The sequence below is a fragment of the Crinia signifera genome, chromosome 1, assembly GCF_055691185.1.
Source record: "Crinia signifera chromosome 1, ASM5569118v1, whole genome shotgun sequence".
In the NCBI taxonomy this organism is placed as follows: Eukaryota; Metazoa; Chordata; class Amphibia; order Anura; family Myobatrachidae; genus Crinia; species Crinia signifera.
In genome coordinates, this window is record NC_139217.1 from 322,825,197 (window position 1) to 322,842,782 (window position 17,586).

A 17,586-nucleotide genomic window follows, 5' to 3' on the forward strand; every position below is an offset into this window, starting at 1 on the left:
TCCCAAAGCTCAGAATATGCTGGAAAAGTTACACGTTACTTGTGATGGTGTTTCTCAATGAACTTCCCAGAAAGACTGAAGCCCACGCAGGTTACTTAAAGGTAAACTATTTACTTTTTTAGGTACACAATACAGACGTGATTTCTTAACAATGAAGTAATCACTGAGCTTTTGAGCTGGTTTATCGCCCTCAGGGCTTAGGTGACACATTTATGCATAGTTCAATTACATGGGTAATATAATACCTCTAATTCCTAGAGCTGCTAATGCTGTCTGGTGTAGAACATTTTAAAAGTACTACAGAATCTGCGTCAGTGGTTCTAAGCGTTATCAACTTTTTATCTGCCAGACTCCCAGACACAGTTTATGAAGAGGAGTTTCTGACCACAATCGCATTAGGGTTACAATTTTATTTTGTCAGATTTCAGGCTACTAATTTCTTATCACTGTAATAAAGATAGAAAAAAGGTTGTACAGCAACAGATTCAAAGAGTTACCCCCCCCCCCACCCCCAATAATCTATAAATTAAACTTTATTAGGCCTTCACACGCCCTTATAGAGCCACCTATTTCCCTATATATGCCATCAGAGCCTTCTCGTAATCCTTTATATGCCAGAGCCATTTCTCCACAAGCCCATTTAAACTCGACAGCCATCTTATATGCCATTACCCCCGGTTGACATGCCAGGGATCCTTCATGCCCTATTTTATGTCCTAACCAACAGTGCCTCTTTATATACTTCTTTATATACTTCCTTATAATGACTAATTGAGCAGATCCTTTATTCTTATCAGGCCCACAGTATGTAAAATACAGTATATCTCCTAGAAAGTTTATTTCTTTGTTAGTGTGGGGAGCACTCAAATTCTGCGGTCATGTATCCAATTCTGATTAGTGTGAAATGTATTTCATGGGTTGCCTCCACCATTGTCTAAAATCATACTGGCAAGTTACTTGGCCTCCGGTAAAATAGACCCTAGTGTGTGTATGTGTAAGAGACATTTGGAAGCTCCTGATGTGATTTATTACATATTTTTACAAAATGGAATATAAAATAAATGGCACTATATAAACAATAATAATAATAATAATAATAATAATAATAATAATAATGTAAATATCTATGTATATGTGTGGCCTTTTAAAAAAATTACTATCTATGAGAAAAATCTAAAGCTTAGAATTGAATGCATTTATTACTACACTGTTACAAAAAGTATAATGCAAGCAGAGTCCTTGCAGAACATTTACAAAGATAAACTGTCAGTTGTTAACGATCACTAGAAAGAATTAAAATTAACCCTTTGAGTGACAACATTTCTTAGAAATGCACAAAAATATCCGCTAAAAATGCCAACATCTCTGTGAGAGATGTGCAAAATATTAGTTAAAAATGGCAGCGCCTCTCACATTCGTGATATGAATTCAAATAAGAATTGTTGTATATCCTATAAAAGGTAAACATTACAGGTCATTATGATGAATAAAAATGTTTGCTTGCCAATTTTCACACCAATTTTGACAAATTCACTTGGCACTCAAAGGGTAAAAAAAGGATATAAATGTAACAAGATGTCTATTCTGCATCCTAACATGGAGACATTTGGCTGCGTGATAAAGACATTCCTCAGCATATTTAATGTGCAAATACAAAGCTGTTAATATGACTATGGACTGAGTTCTAAGGCTAATTTGGGTACTTATGTAATATCTGGGCTCCCGTTTTTCTTATGAGACCGCGTCCCCTCGCCACGCTTCGGGCACGGTGGCTCGCTGCGCTCGCCACACTATATAAAATCAACTCCATGCGTAGTTGGATAGTAGGGGTATGAAAAATGGGGTGCATTTAACATGGGAGCCCAGATAATACATAAGTACCCTAATTTGAAAATAGGGTACTTATGTAGTATCTGGGCTGCCGATTTTTTGTTTGTATGCCTTAACTTAAGGCATACAATCAGATGCGATGCGATGACCCAATTTTTCCATAGGATTCGATGTTAAAATGGACTGAGTCCATTTTAACATGGAATTCAATGGGAAAAAGGGGTCCTTTTCATACCCCTACTATCCAAGTGGGCATGGAGCTGGATATAAACCTGTGGCGAGCGTAGCGAGCCACCGAGCCCGAAGCGTGGCGAGCGTAGCGAGCCCCGCGAGGGGACGGAATTCTGTGTCCCCTCGCGGGGCTCGCTACGCTCACCACGCTTCGGGCTCGGTGGCTCGCTACGCTCGCCACAGGTTTATATCCAACTCCATGCCCACTTGGATAGTAGGGGTATGAAAAGGACCCCTTTTCCCATAGAATTCCATGTTAAAATGAACTCAGTCCATTTTAACATTGAATCCTATGGAAAAATCGGGTCCATCGCATCGCATCGCATGCGATATGGTCGGATGCGATGCGATGCGATGGACCCGATTTCAAAATCGGCAGCCCAGTTAGTACATAAGTACCGAAAATAGGTACTTCAGATGACGCCATTTATTAAAAGAAAAAAATATCAGTTGGAAATGATGTCACCAAGTGGCGATTATATTACAGATCAACTAACAAATGCTACAATGACTCAATGTGTCCTCCATTGTGGGCAACAAACATTTCTATTCTTTTATATAGCAGTACATAACATGTCAGCTGAAATACTGTAGCCAGCACAAGAGATACTGCCAGATATGACAGGGTACAAAATGATATCTTGTCCAATAAACTTGGTTCTACAAAAAAAAAAAAAAAAGACAACAAAAAAATCTACCACCAAAATTGACATACTGCAAGTTGAAATGGGGATAGCCAAGATTTCTGAAAGTAGCATCTGAAGATCCATTCTTTGCTAAAGCCATAAAATTATGGAATAAAACATTTTACCTTTATATACAGTACTGTGTGAACTTTTGTATTTTTGGGGTTTGGTTGTCTTCTGCCTGAAATTACCTGAGATATAAATTCCAGTGCTAAAGCAACAGCCCTTTTGTAAGCTGCATCCCCCTCATCATTTTGGTCCACCACATGACTGACCAGACCAATGGATTTTGCTTCGTTACCATCTAGGACACGGGCAGAAAATATAAGTTCCTTTGCCAATGCAACTCCTACTGCACGTGGTAGTCGTTGTGTTCCTCCTTAAACAGAAGAAATATTTGAATTTATTTTTTTATACATATTGTATATATTTTTTATTAAGAGAACATTTCATAATACAATACTCATATTCTAAGTATGGTGTTCATACAGACAGGATATCTATGGACATTGAAAAATGTAATTTAGATACTCAGCACTACAGTTCTATTGCCCCATATGTTTTACTCTAATAGCCCTGAAATGTGCAAGACTTATCGCTGAGAAACATCACTTTGATGTGTCAACAAGAAAACCAGTATGGTCATTATTTCCATAGTGCTGAGAGGAAAACTAAAAACCACTTTGCAAATGTGCAAATCTGTGGCCTCAAGTGAATCACAATATATATATATATATATATATATATGTATATATATATTTATATGCATGATATCTATCTATCTATCTATATATATATATATATATATATATATATATATATATAGATAGATAGATAGATAGATAGATAGATATCACAAATCAATAAGTGGAACTCCTCAGACTTATATAGAAATAAAACCTACTCATTTATTCCAACAGCGTTTCGATGGTCACCTGTCTTTAAGGCACAAGCATGTTAATACTTAACCAATGGTATCTAGTTAGTTTGCCGAGGGACAAAATGCTGATTGACAGAATCCCCACAACCAAATGCCAACGGACAAAGTACCGACAGGTATAGAACAACACGACAATCCAAATACCAACAATATCAATATACCAGCAATCAAAACACAGACGAACTACCATGCAGAATATTGACACAAATAATACCATAATACAGATTTTCATGATTTATTTTTTTCACAAAAAGCATCCCAGTGGGCATAGGGGAAGTATATAATAGCATGCCGAGTGCAGAGAGCCATGCAAGGGAACGCGGTACACTAATACAATGTCCATGTCAATATTACAACTGCGTCAGCATTATGATCATGTCGGTATATTGAGTTTCAGCATTTCAACTGCCAGTATTATGTACCCGTCGGGATATTGATCATCGGTATTTGCACCCTCTCGGTGTGTCAGCTAAGTAATTGTCAGTATTTTAAGTGCCGGTAATCATACTGAACCCTACCCAAGACATTTTTATTAATAAAAAAATCGATATGATTTTTTTTAAACTCAGCAACCTACACCTCCATCACACTCATACATTATAACATCCCACCAACAGCATATACTGTACAATAAACATACAGTAGCAATCATGGTACTTGTGTATTTTCACGGCCGCAGTTACGTAGTCAGCATTGTGTCCCTGTCAGAATCAGCGTAGTGTTCCCGCTGCCTGGGTAGTTATCGTAGTCAGCGTCCCTGTCAGTATCAGTGTTGCGTTCCCGCAGCCAGCGTAGTCAGTACATTCATGGCTAGCCAGAGCTTACGTAGTTAGTGTAGTCAGTTAGCGTTACGCAGTTAGCGTAGTCAGTCAGTGCTTATTACATTGTGTGGGAACCATTGACCATTTTAACCTGCCTGACATGACAGGTGTGAATGTGTTCCTGAAACCCCCCCCTACTATCCACGTCTGCCTGAAGCCTGGCGAGTGCAGCGAGCCCCGCGAGGGGACGTGGTACATGTCCTCCCGACCTGTTCATACCCCCCCCCCCCTAACCACGTCAGTGTTGAGTTAATTTTATAAAGTGTGGTGAGCGCAGCGAGCCACTGAGCCCAAAGAGTGGCGAGCGAAGCGAGCACTGCGAGGGGACACGGATTACTTGACATGTATTCCGCGTCTCCTCACGGGACTCGCTGCACTTGCCATGCTTCGGGCTCGTTATATGCGTCCGCTCGCTACACTTTATAAAGTCAACTCCATGCCAACGTGGATAGTGGGGGTATGAACAGGTCGGTAGGTTGGACAGTGATGGTTTGAAAAGGAGGCATTTGCCAGTATGTAACATGGAGCACTGGCAAATGCGTCCTTTATTGTGCATGAGATGCACTTGCGCCCACACCCCCTTTGCACATAAGACACATGTGCTACCGAACTCCTAACCCTGTCTCCCTGAAGCAGACACAGACAGGGTTGCCGTACCCTTCCGCAATAATGACTGAGAGGCACAAGCATCTGAGATGCTTATGTGCCCTCTCCACCGGCGCCCGCATGATCGCCTCTCCGCTGGGGTCTGCCAGCGCTGGGGATCTGGCGGTTACCGGCACTGTGTGAGAGGTGCTCACTAGGCTTGCCAGGGATGTTGGGGACAGAGCTGCAGATCGCAGGGACATAACGGTGACTACGCTGCCTGACGGGGACACTACGCTGACTACGCACGGCTGCTGTGGGGACACTACACTGACTACGCTAGGCAGCCGTTGGGCTACGCTGACAACGTAGCTTAGCCTACGCTGAAAACATAGCGTAGCCTGCCTCCGTGAAACTACACAAGTACCGCAATTATTATTGAATACTATCCCAATTGGCCACAAAAAACCTGCTTTGCCTATGAATGTAGGCAATGATCCCTAATGAAAGTATAACTCTTGTTACTTTTTTTTTTGCAAGTATGCAACAGCATGCCAGTATGGTGCAATCAGGGAGATTACTTCTTTTTAAGGGAGTCTCCTTGACATTCAGGGAAAGTTGGCAAGTGTGTTTCAACACTTTACTAGAAAGTAAATTTCAACACACTAGATTATGGAGAAATACTTTCTCATACAGAGCTGAGTGGCAGCAGAATTTTTTTGCACAGTTTGTTATAGTGATTACTGTAATCCTTACAAATAAAGGAGTAAATGTATGATATGTGCAAGGTGATAATGGTCCATCCAATTTACATATTGGAGCTGATTGGCTGGAGCATTATCACCTCGGGCATAACTTTTTTTTTTTATGGGGATAGATGCCACTTCATACATTTACCCCGTAGTAACAAATAACACCAGCACACTTTACTCTATAGAATATAATTTGCTTTAGAGTTAAAAAAAAAAACTTCTGACACGGATTATAGAGGTTAGGATGGAGCTCTGTTCAGGGACGGACATGGACACACACACACACGATGGAGCCCAGCAGTGCTGTTTCTCCCCATTATTCCCCCTCCAAGGGCAGGTGAGCACTTATCTCCAGATTCCTGTGGACGGCTTGACCTTTTTGACTGCAGCCGCAGGGTGCTGCCCATCTTCTGTTCTAGCCAGCGCTGTCTCTCTAAGTCTTCACTGATGCTAACAGGAGGCATGGCAATACTGAGCCTGCTGGGACATCCCAGGACCACAGCCACATCTCCTCCCAGTAACGCATTGGTGAAGACTCAGAAAGTACACCTAGGACAAAAAATGGCACAGCGCCCTTTTAAATGAACCATTTATGTAATCTCATTTAGCTTGAACCTGTGACAGCTGCTTCCTCAATGGTAATTCAGCAGCTGTGTTGGTGACTGTCTAACCTTTGAAAGACATAGTTAGCTGCCAAGTGAGCTTTAAACCATAGTGCATAAGTTAATTTGACTATGTGGCCGAATCAGAATGAATCGATGGGCTATGAATTTGCAGTCCTGGCGATTATCGGAGGACTGCACATGCGCATGGTCCACAGTGCGCATACATGGGCTCTCTGTGCAATCACAGCCAGTGATGGCCTGTGATTGCAGGTTGTATACTGGCTGATTGACAGCCTGTGGCTGTTTGTAGGTGGCACACAAGCGTTTTCTGGGAGTGCCCCAGTGGCTGTTGCATGGGAAGGACGCTGATGTCATATGCGGTCCCAATTTCCCCACAACCATTGCAGCCCCGGGTAAGTCTCAGCTTAGGTGGCACTGCAAGCTAGAGGTTTTCACTTGTGCGGGGCTGCGAAGGTGCAGCCCGGCGATCAGGTTTACATTAGAACATATGATGTGACAGCAGGTGTTGGGTTCTCAAAAGTCTGGGTATTAGAGTAGGACTTGCAGTGGAATTAGGTCCTTTGACATTGGGCTGCAAGCTTAAATGCAATGATCAATCTGTGAAGTAGAATCCCACTACTTATGTGGGGTTCTACTTTTTTTTTTACTCAGATCTGTAAAGTCACATGAATCCCTCACAGAAAAGATTATTTTGACATTAGTAACAGATGTATCTGGGACAAACAGTTCTGCTGTTTGCTTATTCAGGTCGAGTCCCCCTTATCCGAAATATTCAGAAAACTGATTTTTTTTTTTAGAATATTTTGGATTTTTTCCCCCCTGCCCTGAGTCATACTCACGAGTCCCTGAATGTCTACGGCGGCCTTCAGGAACTTCTTCAGATTCTTCAACAGTCCCAGGAGTGCATTGCACGAGCGCGCCGGTGATGTCAAAGGCGCGCCTGCAAACTCATGTTAATGTCAATGTACCCCTGCAGCCACTGAAGAAGATCCTGAAGGCCACTGTGGACGCTGGGGGACCAGGAAAGTATGTTAAAAAAAATATTCCAAAAACCGGAAAAATCCCTTATCTGAAATGCTTGTGGTCCCGAGCATTTCAGATAAGGGATACTCAACCTTTAGTAACAATACTAAAATAAACAGTGGATCCAATACTGTGTATCTAGATACTATGTGGTGCCTTGAGGCTCTTGCAGCGGTGCCTTGGGTTGGTGGTTCAGAACCTAATCAAATTATTTATGGTCAAAGTGATAGGCAAAACCGGTGCTGGTGGCCGCCAGTCATAAAACATGTGGACAATCAGAAGCATAACTGAACAAAATGCAGATACCCTAGGGCACTGTGATTCAATAAAGTTTTGTACCATTGAAAATAACAATTATTATATATTATTATTATTGATTTATTTATGTAGAACTTTTGTGCAGTGCTGTTCCAAGAAGACGTAAGTATTCAGACGCTAAGACTACAGTCCAAATTATGTACAACACCAACACAAAAAAAGTTCAGATTTTTTTCCCAGCATATGGATTTGCAGCTGGCCGGCGATTGGTGATATTTTCATAAGTCATTCGAACACTTGCACAAAGCGGGATTCACTCTGTCTGATCAAAAGCCGCTTTGTGAAAGTTCGTATAGCAGCAATCAGGTCTGAATTGGACCCTATATCAATACACACACACACACACACACACACACACATATAATGTTAGTCGCAACTGGGTTTGATTCAGACTTGTACTTTAATGCAGCTGAGAATTTAAATGCAGCCAGAGTGCAAAAATATGCAGATGTCCCAACGACCGGGATTTGTATTGAGACATCCTAGTATCTCTGTACAAATATGAAGCACTGGACACAAAAGAGGAAAACATCAACCATCGGATTAAAATTACGGTCACTAAAAATGGATGATGGTACACAAACGTTGCTGTCATTTTATCTTCGTATGGACTCGCAAACGCAGGCTGAGTAACGCCCACATTGTGGTTGACAATCCCCACAATTACCCTCAAGTGATTCATGTCTGTAATCGCAAAGTGAATAAATTCTGTGTACTCTGTTGCAAGGCAAATGCAGGATATGCACAGTGGCAAAAAAAATGCTATTTGTTCAAAAACATTTGCATAGCGTAAAATTCTGAATCATGCTTTCTGTCCCTTTAACAGAAGGGTTTGTCACATCCTGCGGATAAATCCACAAAGTACTCTCCTGAGCTGCACTATCACATAACTTTCTGCTCTCAAGTTTCTATATGTAGACTTAAAAACAACAACTGATAAACAGTTACAAAACTATTACACAACAGCTTTATCTTATGGGAACAACGCGTAATTCTGCTGAAAGCAAACATTACAGTGAGATGAGGCAATACAGTTAACTGGAAAGAAGTTCATTTCTTAGCCAAAAAAAAAAACACATAAAAAAAGACAAACAACAAAGAGAAGCACTGATGTGTTTAAGCCCTCCAAGCTCTTGTAGAACAATGATGAAAATGTTGCAAAGTTCACCTTCATGTTCCTCGCTAACAAATTTATGGTCCTTATTCTGCTTGGTGCGGACCGTTCCGAATTCTTTCGGAGGGCGCATTTTAGCCATCTGCGCATGCATGCGTAGGCAACACAATGCATTGTCTCCGCACTCGTTCTCGCCAATACCGTCCAGAAATGTGCACCAAAGTGGCTCGGGAAATATGGGCATCATGTGGGCGTACACAAGGGAGCGGTTTCAAAGTGGGCAAAACTGTGCGTAAACCGGGGCGTACACGTGGGAGTGCAAGAACTGTGGTAGGCGTACATTCGGACTGGACACCGACTGCAAGCGAACCAACACGCATGAAATATGCGGTGTCCATAAGCAAGTTTCAGTTTGTGGAGAGCACTGGTTCATGCACTAGGCATTCGGTTCGCCCAATTAGTACGCCCGCACCTGAAGCACTCTCAGCTGACCACAATACAATCCACTCCTCTACTCATTAGTGATTAATTACACTCTTTTCACAGGTTCAATTGGAACCACTAAGACAGGTAAAGGAGCAACAATGAAGTAATACCACTTAACATGATGTAAGGGTTAATCTAAAGTTCTAGTAATGTGTTTAAGTATCAATTAGGAATTAATTGATTACATTTAAAAATAAACCATTTTTTATGAGGTTGGCTAATTGCATAAGTGTGTCATGTTGCAGATGCATGAGTTCCGAATAGAGTAGTGAGGTTTGCGGAAATACACCAAATCGGTGCGTACGGCCAGCTTCCCGTCCATTCGGACGCTGTAAGAGTATTTGTTTTCCCACCGCACACGCACGTTTGGATGAAGTCCAAAGACACTCCCTCTTCTTAGAGAGTCTGTCTGAATGGATGCGGACGACCTGTGGGCGTGTGTTCTTAGAATGTCCGCACGGCGTGGCGTTCGGTCAGTTCTGAAAGAATTCGGAACGGACCGCAATAACCAGAATAAGGCCCAAAGTGTGTATTAAGTTCAATTCTTAGTAAGAAGAGAAGAACCTCAGCTTGCCTTGTATGGCATTATTGCAGTCATTACTTTTTCGCTCTAAGGGGGCCGATTCTGGATCACACGCAGTGATCTGAATTCAGCCCCTATCCCAATGGTCGGTATTTGTGCATTTCTACACATGTGCAAACCCCGACAGCAAATGGCCACCACGAGTTACACAGTTGCTGTGCCATTTGCAGTAGGAAGGGAGTGGTCGGTGGCATGGACGGGGATCGCCCATGGGAACACAGAGCATTTTATGGGCGTCCCCATGAAAACAATGGGTATTCCCATGGACATCACAGGAAGCTGCACGCCCCGTCTTCAGGAGGCACATGCAAAAAAGTCACTTCAGACTGACTTTTATTTGCGAAGGCAGGAGAAATCATCCGATGGCCAGCAACCATCTAATGATTTCTCCTGCAGCGGCGGCATGCTAGGGTATGTGTCTTTGTTACACATCCCCTAGCATTGTTGCAAGGGGAAATGGCGGCTTAGGCATCAGGGTGGCCTCTCTAGCGCTCGGTAAGCTGCAATCTTCTGAACTTATCGAGCCAACCAGAATCAGGCCCAATATCTGTATAAAAGAATATGGATAAACAAAATTCCATGACCTTTATCACATTTATGGCCTACCACTACACTGGAACTGGCATATGCTGGACTTGAGGGTAGCCCCCACAGCCCTAGAGGAGTAGGCACCTCTCTCGCATTCTACCTGATTCTTAGTGAAGCGGGCAGGATTATAAATTACTCAACAGCAATCTCGGGAGCCATAGGAAGGGGATGGGGCTAAAAAACTGGATCGCACCATTTACACCAGCAAATCTCAGGTGTTTCTTCATGTTGGGGGTGGAGCCTAATGACAAGACCATCCCCTGTCCCGAAGTGCCCTGCAGTGTCTATTTTGCGCATTTACATTCAAACTCTAAATTTTAAAACCTTATAGTTCACAAGATGCAAAAGCAATCCTACACATTTTACCAGAAAAAAACAATACTAAAAAATCAAACCGTAAAACAAGTGGTTCCATTAAAAAAAAAAAAAAATCTATTTGTCATTACTTTACATGCTCCAATAATAAATTAAAGATGAGACAAAATACTGTAGCAATTACCCTGATCCTAGCATTGGTCATTTGCATCTCTCTTGCTAGAGAGGGAATTAAATAAAAAGTACGGATGTATGGATTTGGCAGATTGAGGGATTGAAAATCCCTACCCTTAGGTATGTTAACTCTTGGTATGTAAACCCTCCCATCTCTTGTTCTTGCCTAGCACACTACCAGGGAAATTTACTAAGGCAAATACGCCTAAAAAAATTAGTTTTTCATAGTAAAATACAAATTTTTTAGGCGTATTCGTATTTTTGGCATTTACTATGCAAAAAATAGGCATATTCATATTCCTATTTATGGCACATTCGTATTTGTATTTACAAATACAAATGTATACGCCATTGGGAAATATGAATAGGAATCACCATTCAAAAGAATGGTGTTTCCTAATTTACTAAGCGGCCGTATTAAAATACGGCCGCTAATTATCGGCAAACTGACAATAATTGCCGGACAAATCCGCCAGGAAAATAGACCTCAATTTCCTGGCATATTTGGCTTTAGCCTGCACGGATCAGTCAGATTCGTGCAGGATTCAGTGTTAAAAATAAATAAATAAATAAAAAAAAGAGCCGGGGCTGGTTCTAAAAAAAAATCAGAAAACCATTGACATAGGGGTTTCCTGTATTTTTTAAAACCAGCCCCAGGCTCTAGGGCCGGTTCCCAAAATATGGGGGACAAAATGACTAGGGGTAACCTAGCCAGTAGGGTAATGCCACAGCCATGGGGAGACTCAGCCAAAGCATTCATCCCTCTGACCGGTCAGCCTGGCCAGGGGTCCTGGGGGAGTGGGGATCCTCCCAATAAAGAGCCCCCCCCCCTCCAGGACTTACCTGGCCAGGCTGAAGCCTGGTGCTGTTTCCGGTGGCCCTGGAGCGGTGGCCACTGGGCTGATAAAGCGTCAAAAATTTGAATTAACCATTGTCTAAAACTGTGGAACTATGAGTCCCAGCAAGCCTCCCCCGCATGCTGGGACTTGGAGAACCACAAGTCCCAGCATGCAGGGAATTAAAGGGCCTGATGGCACTTGTAGTTCCACAGTAATAGAAATAGTAAAAAAAACACACACTGACACACATTAAAAATAAAACTTTATTACATCCAAAGCCCACACATACTGATACTTACCTATCTTGAGCCCGTAGGTAGGTCCCCGGGTCTGGTGTCCTGGGGCTCCAGGAGTCCGGCTCCGATGTCCGACGAAATCCATAGGGTTACCTGTGGTAGCAAATTATACTTACAAGTCTCAGGCGAAGATCACGTCCTCTTCCTTCCATGTAGCATCCCTGGGGGTCTTGGCCAAAAAAATAAACCGACTACGCGAACAACCGAACAGTGCTGGAGCCGCACAATATGAGCGTTGGGGTAGATAGCTTTCCATAGCATTTTGCTATGAAAAGTTGTCCACCCTGGGGAAAAATCGCTAAAACTGGCAAAAATTGCTCAGTGTGTATGCACTGAGCGATTTTCAGCCCAGTGATTTTCCCCATCATTGGTCAGCATAACCGCCCAGTGTGTGTATGGACCATGAGTGAACAATAAAACTTTTTTTTAGGCAATCATGCTTTTGTGGCCAACAATCGCTTATAATGACTGTGAGAGGAGAGCCTGTAAAATAGGAACTGCACTGCAGTTATCTTTGAAAATCACAATCTATGAATTACATATGTGAGGGTTAGGATTTACTTGGTTCTTTTCATTAGAATATCGCAAGTTCATATTTATCTTATTGGCTATTCAAAGCATGGGAGAGCCTTTAGCCAATAAGATGCCATTTTTTAAATCAGACAAAAGCTGAGTAAATCTGAGTAAATTCAAACCCGCACATCTCTACTACTGTATGAATACTAAGGGGGAATTCAATTAGCAGAGGTAATTTACCTTGGGTAAAAGAGGGTGATATCCTTGGGCTTTAATGCCTAGGGCTAATCAATTTTAGTCCCTTTTCTTTGCCTGCCAAATTATCCCATAGAACCCAGGAAAAAATTCCCAAATAAGGCCATGCGGAATTCTATTCGAGACTACAGAGGCTCCAAAAACAAAAAATTCTCATTGAATAGACCTGCTGCTTTAATTGCATGGTAAATTGCTGCCACTAATTGAATTCCCCCTCAGTACAATACTGTGCTTCTATTCACCAATATCTCTTGTGCCAATGGAGTTGTGAGTTTTTAACGTATTTAAGAACATTATAAGGCTATAATAATAATAATAATAAGTATAATAAGACTTGCTGAATATATTTCAGGGCATCACAGAGATATTTAACTTTCCTTATAAAACTCCAGTGAGACACGGACTTGCCTACATCACTCCATCATAAAGTATGCTTGAAGTGCATGCACTGGAGACACCTGCTCACATGATTTTGAACGTAATTTTGAAGATTATTATTCACATACAAATATTCAACATTTTAGGTAACAGACAGTTGTTGCACACAATCCAACAATTGGATTATACAAATATGAGCACCTAGGTTTAGATATTATTTTTTCCTGTGTGCAGAATATGAAGAGCAGCGTTTAGCATATGTGTCCTCATACATCTTTGCTGCAGTCGCGACAATCATCCCCTCTTGGCACGTCAAGTTGCGTGAGACTCTGCTTGCACTGGGTGTCTTTTCTTTTTTAATTATACCAAAAAAGTGTATGTTACAATCAATGTGGGCCAGAACTTGAGTGGAGTCTATGGGGTTCTTTCTGACTGACTCGGTAAACTAAACATGCGAGGGAATGTGTTAGGAAAACACATCCCCTCCCATATGCCTGCAGCAGGAGAAATAATTAGATGGTCGACCATTTAATGATTTCCCCTGCCTTCGCAAGTCTGTTGAGAATGACTTATATTTGCGGCCGCCGGGACAAAGCAGGGTGGGCAATTGTTTTAAAGGGTGTACACACAAGCTCGGGCTGGGTAACTATGACTAAGCGATTTGGTTTAGTCAAAATCAAGACGTAGCCACCGGAGATAGCCGGCTGCCATCCCCAGCTGCTAGCTCCTGTGTACGGCCAAATACAGTGTGCGGTGGCTTGTCATAATTTACTTGTCTGCACAGTCTATTTGGCTGGGTGATAGCGACGCCCCAGAGACGTGAATCGATATCACCAATTCTGACTAACCTTCTAGGCGATTTTGACCTGGTCAAATAGCCCCATGTGTACATGGCTTTAGCCATAGTCAATCACTAAATTTGAAGTTCCATTGAACAAGTACCCTGTAATTGATAAGTGCAGTGCCACGTATACTGTATAAGAGAATTTAAAAACACAGTTGTAGAGCTATTTATAGTCATACTTGCCTACTTCTGAAAATCATTTCAGGGAAATAGTAAAGGTGGCACCTAGAAGCGCAGACATGTACTGCTACAAATGAAAAGAGTGTCATAAAATGACTTACTGTGCATCCAAATGTAGATGAGCCCCAAATCAGTTATTACGATCTACTATACTTATTGAAGAAGAGACACTGATACATGTCACGGCTTGTTCATGTATTGTGTTTTACAAGTGGTTTGATATAAGTGGCCACAATTAACCTTATTTAAAATGTATGCAGCCATAATAATCGTAGTGTTTTATAAACAATGCAGGGAAATGGCAGTGAGGATTCCATTTGTATATATCTCTGATTTATCCCCCCCCCCCCCCCTGCCTTCCCGAAAAATGTAACAACTGCATAATGTGGGTCTGGTTAAATCAGGGAGATTGCTAGACTCTTCAGTGAGTCAGGGAGATTGCTGGTATTTCAGGGCGTCTCCTGGGAAGGTAGGCATCAGTGCCTTTAGTATGAAGCCACTGAGGCATGGTCAAGTTTATGCCTGATAATATATTACAATAGTATTACATTCTTATTTATATTTACAGGACTTGCGAACATCTTGAAGACAATTCTTTACAAAACAATATAAAAGTTTAATGCTCCGCTGTGTCTAAATTTTAGATTAATAAGTGCTTAGATTACTTTTATGCAACATTGAAAATGCTCCCACATGTCTGATTTCAAGGGCACAATGGAGGACGAAGTCTATGGATGGAAGTCCAATCCAGATATATAATTTATTAGCTCAGCTTTCCAGCAACATTAAAGAAATGAGAGGCCAGGGTATTTTCCGCCTCTCTTTGTTTCTGTAAAACAACCTTAATCATAGTATCATAAATTAGGAAAACATGCTTGCCCAAATGACAGCATAAAGCAGATCTGTGATGAGGGAGGAAAAAAACACACTTGTCTTCTTCTTGATTTACATTTTACTCAACTTATTTTAAGACATCTGGCGTAAAAAGAAGCGCGCTGGGAACCTGTCTAAATACTGTCACGTTACCCATTGGCTGCTAATGGAGGGAATTATGGTTCTTTTTTAGGGACATTAAAATACAAACACATGCATAAATTGGTGATAACATTTTCTAATTTACTTCATTATTACATGACAAAAGTTCATAAACACCAACTGTTTGCAGGATGTAGCAATTTGGTTCACATACTAATAATTCATCTATTCAAAGCTGCTGCTTCGTAGAGAAGCTATATAAATTAACACATAACTGTACATTATATCATCACAGCCTTTGTAGCACATAAATGGAGTAGAATTGAAGTTTTAAAGGGGTTATATTAATAATCCCTTTCATTTTTTCTGTCTCTGCTGTGTGTGTAATTTAGGGGGACACTACTCTCCTGTGCCACCAGCATAATATAATTGTCAAGTAAAGGGGTTAACAAATTATTAATCCTTTTATTTTTTTCTGTCCCTGCCATGTGTGTGTCAGGGACAAGGTACATTACTCGAAGGCCGCATAATATTTTTCCAATAAAGGGTTTTTTAATATAATCTCTTTAATTTTTTCATTCTCTGCCGTGTGTGTGTAATTTAGGGGTACACTACTCTCCTGTGCCACCAGCATAATATCTGTCAACTAAAGGGGTTAACACAAGTTATTATTAAGCCTTTTTTCTAACAAGAAAAATAGAAGAATGTCTTCTATGTGGTGCACCTAATAGGCAAAATTATAGACATAAAATTTAACCTTTATTTGATTTATTAATTAAAAGACAAAGCGGCGAAATATTGACAAACAGTGAAACATATAACACAGACAGTGTTTTTAAAAGAGGATAAAGAATCTATCCTCATTCAGTGTGGCCCAATTCCCTTGGAATCCCCTCAGTAAAGTAAACAGGCAAAGAACAATGCGGTATATGTAGTGTTAATGTTTCACTTTATTGCCTGTTGGTAGTTTGAGATGTGTACACTTGGCTTATGTAGCCTACAATCTAGGGCTCTTTTATATTATGCCCTTAACACAGTGTGGTATATTCCCCACTGAGTAAGCGACTATACAGATCTGCCACTATCTGTGTCGCTACCTCTGCCTGGGGAAGAGAAGGCTAGACTGCTGTAGCCCAAGTTGATGGTTAATCAAGGGTTAATAACACCCGTGAGTGTGGTGAATTAGGTGTATATTCTTACAGTCACAATTTAACTGAGGGCTTTGTGCCTATACAGTAGGTGGCAACTAGTGAGAACTGCCACTTCTCCTCTAGCTCCACGCTGCTGTCAAAGGCAGAATTAGTCGCGGCTGGATAGTAAAAGGCTAGATGGGTTGCAGCATGTGAATATTTAGTGCCGCTTGTCCCCTATCTGCCTAGGAATATCACACGCTAACTAGACTTGTAATAAGGCTGTGCAGAGTCAGACGAGCGGCGGCGAGTCTCATACAACGCCGTCCGTCTCACCATCTGCTCTAAAGGTAAGCGCACTGTCAGTGACAGCCAAGTCGGGCAGAGCTGGACGGACTGCGGCGTGTTTGATACAGCGCCGTTCGTCCCCTGTCTGCTAAGGAGTTTAGTCTGCTACGGTGTAGACGTCACACACCGTGCGGCTAAGGAGTGTGAGAGCAAGCCCAGTGGAAACTGGCGTTCGCTCTATCCTAACCGCAGCACTGGTACACATTCAAAATACAATAATCATGGGGAAGGGAAGAGGGAGTCACACACTGACATTCGGTCAGTGTACACTTCGCAGAGTGAGCTTCATCAGGACCTGATGAAGCTCACTCTGCGAAGTGTACACTGACCGAATATTTCGCCGCTTTGTCTTTTAATTAATAAATCAAATAAAGGTAAAATTTTATGTCTATAATTTTGCCTATTAGGTGCACCACATAGAAGACATTCTTCTCTTTTTCTTGTTTGAATTCTCCGCCGTGTCCAGTGGTAGCACACCCTCCCGAAATTATTATTGGAAATCAATAATACCATACTGAGGGTCCTATTAACATGAAAATCTTATTTTCCTGTGCGACTGACTCCTACCTCCCCCCATTCCCTGGTATTAAGCCTTTTTTCTATCTCAGCCGTGTGTGTGTAAGGAACATGGTAAACTACTGTCCTGTGCAGGCCGTATAATATTTTTCCAATAAAGGGGTTATTAATAATCCATTTAATTATTTCAGGTCTCTGACGTGTGTGTAATTTAGGGTTACACTACTCTACTGCGCC

General features: G+C 41.6%; 1 protein-coding gene across 1 annotated transcript in view; it reads right to left on the reverse strand.

Moving 5' to 3' along the window:
• AUH (AU RNA binding methylglutaconyl-CoA hydratase) overlaps positions 1-17,586 on the reverse strand; it is a 212,960-nt gene that overhangs the window by 21,091 nt on the left and 174,283 nt on the right. The window contains exon 7 of the mRNA XM_083187690.1: positions 2,939-3,126. Coding sequence (XP_083043816.1) covers positions 2,939-3,126 — 188 coding nt within the window. The remainder of the gene's footprint in view (positions 1-2,938; positions 3,127-17,586) is intronic.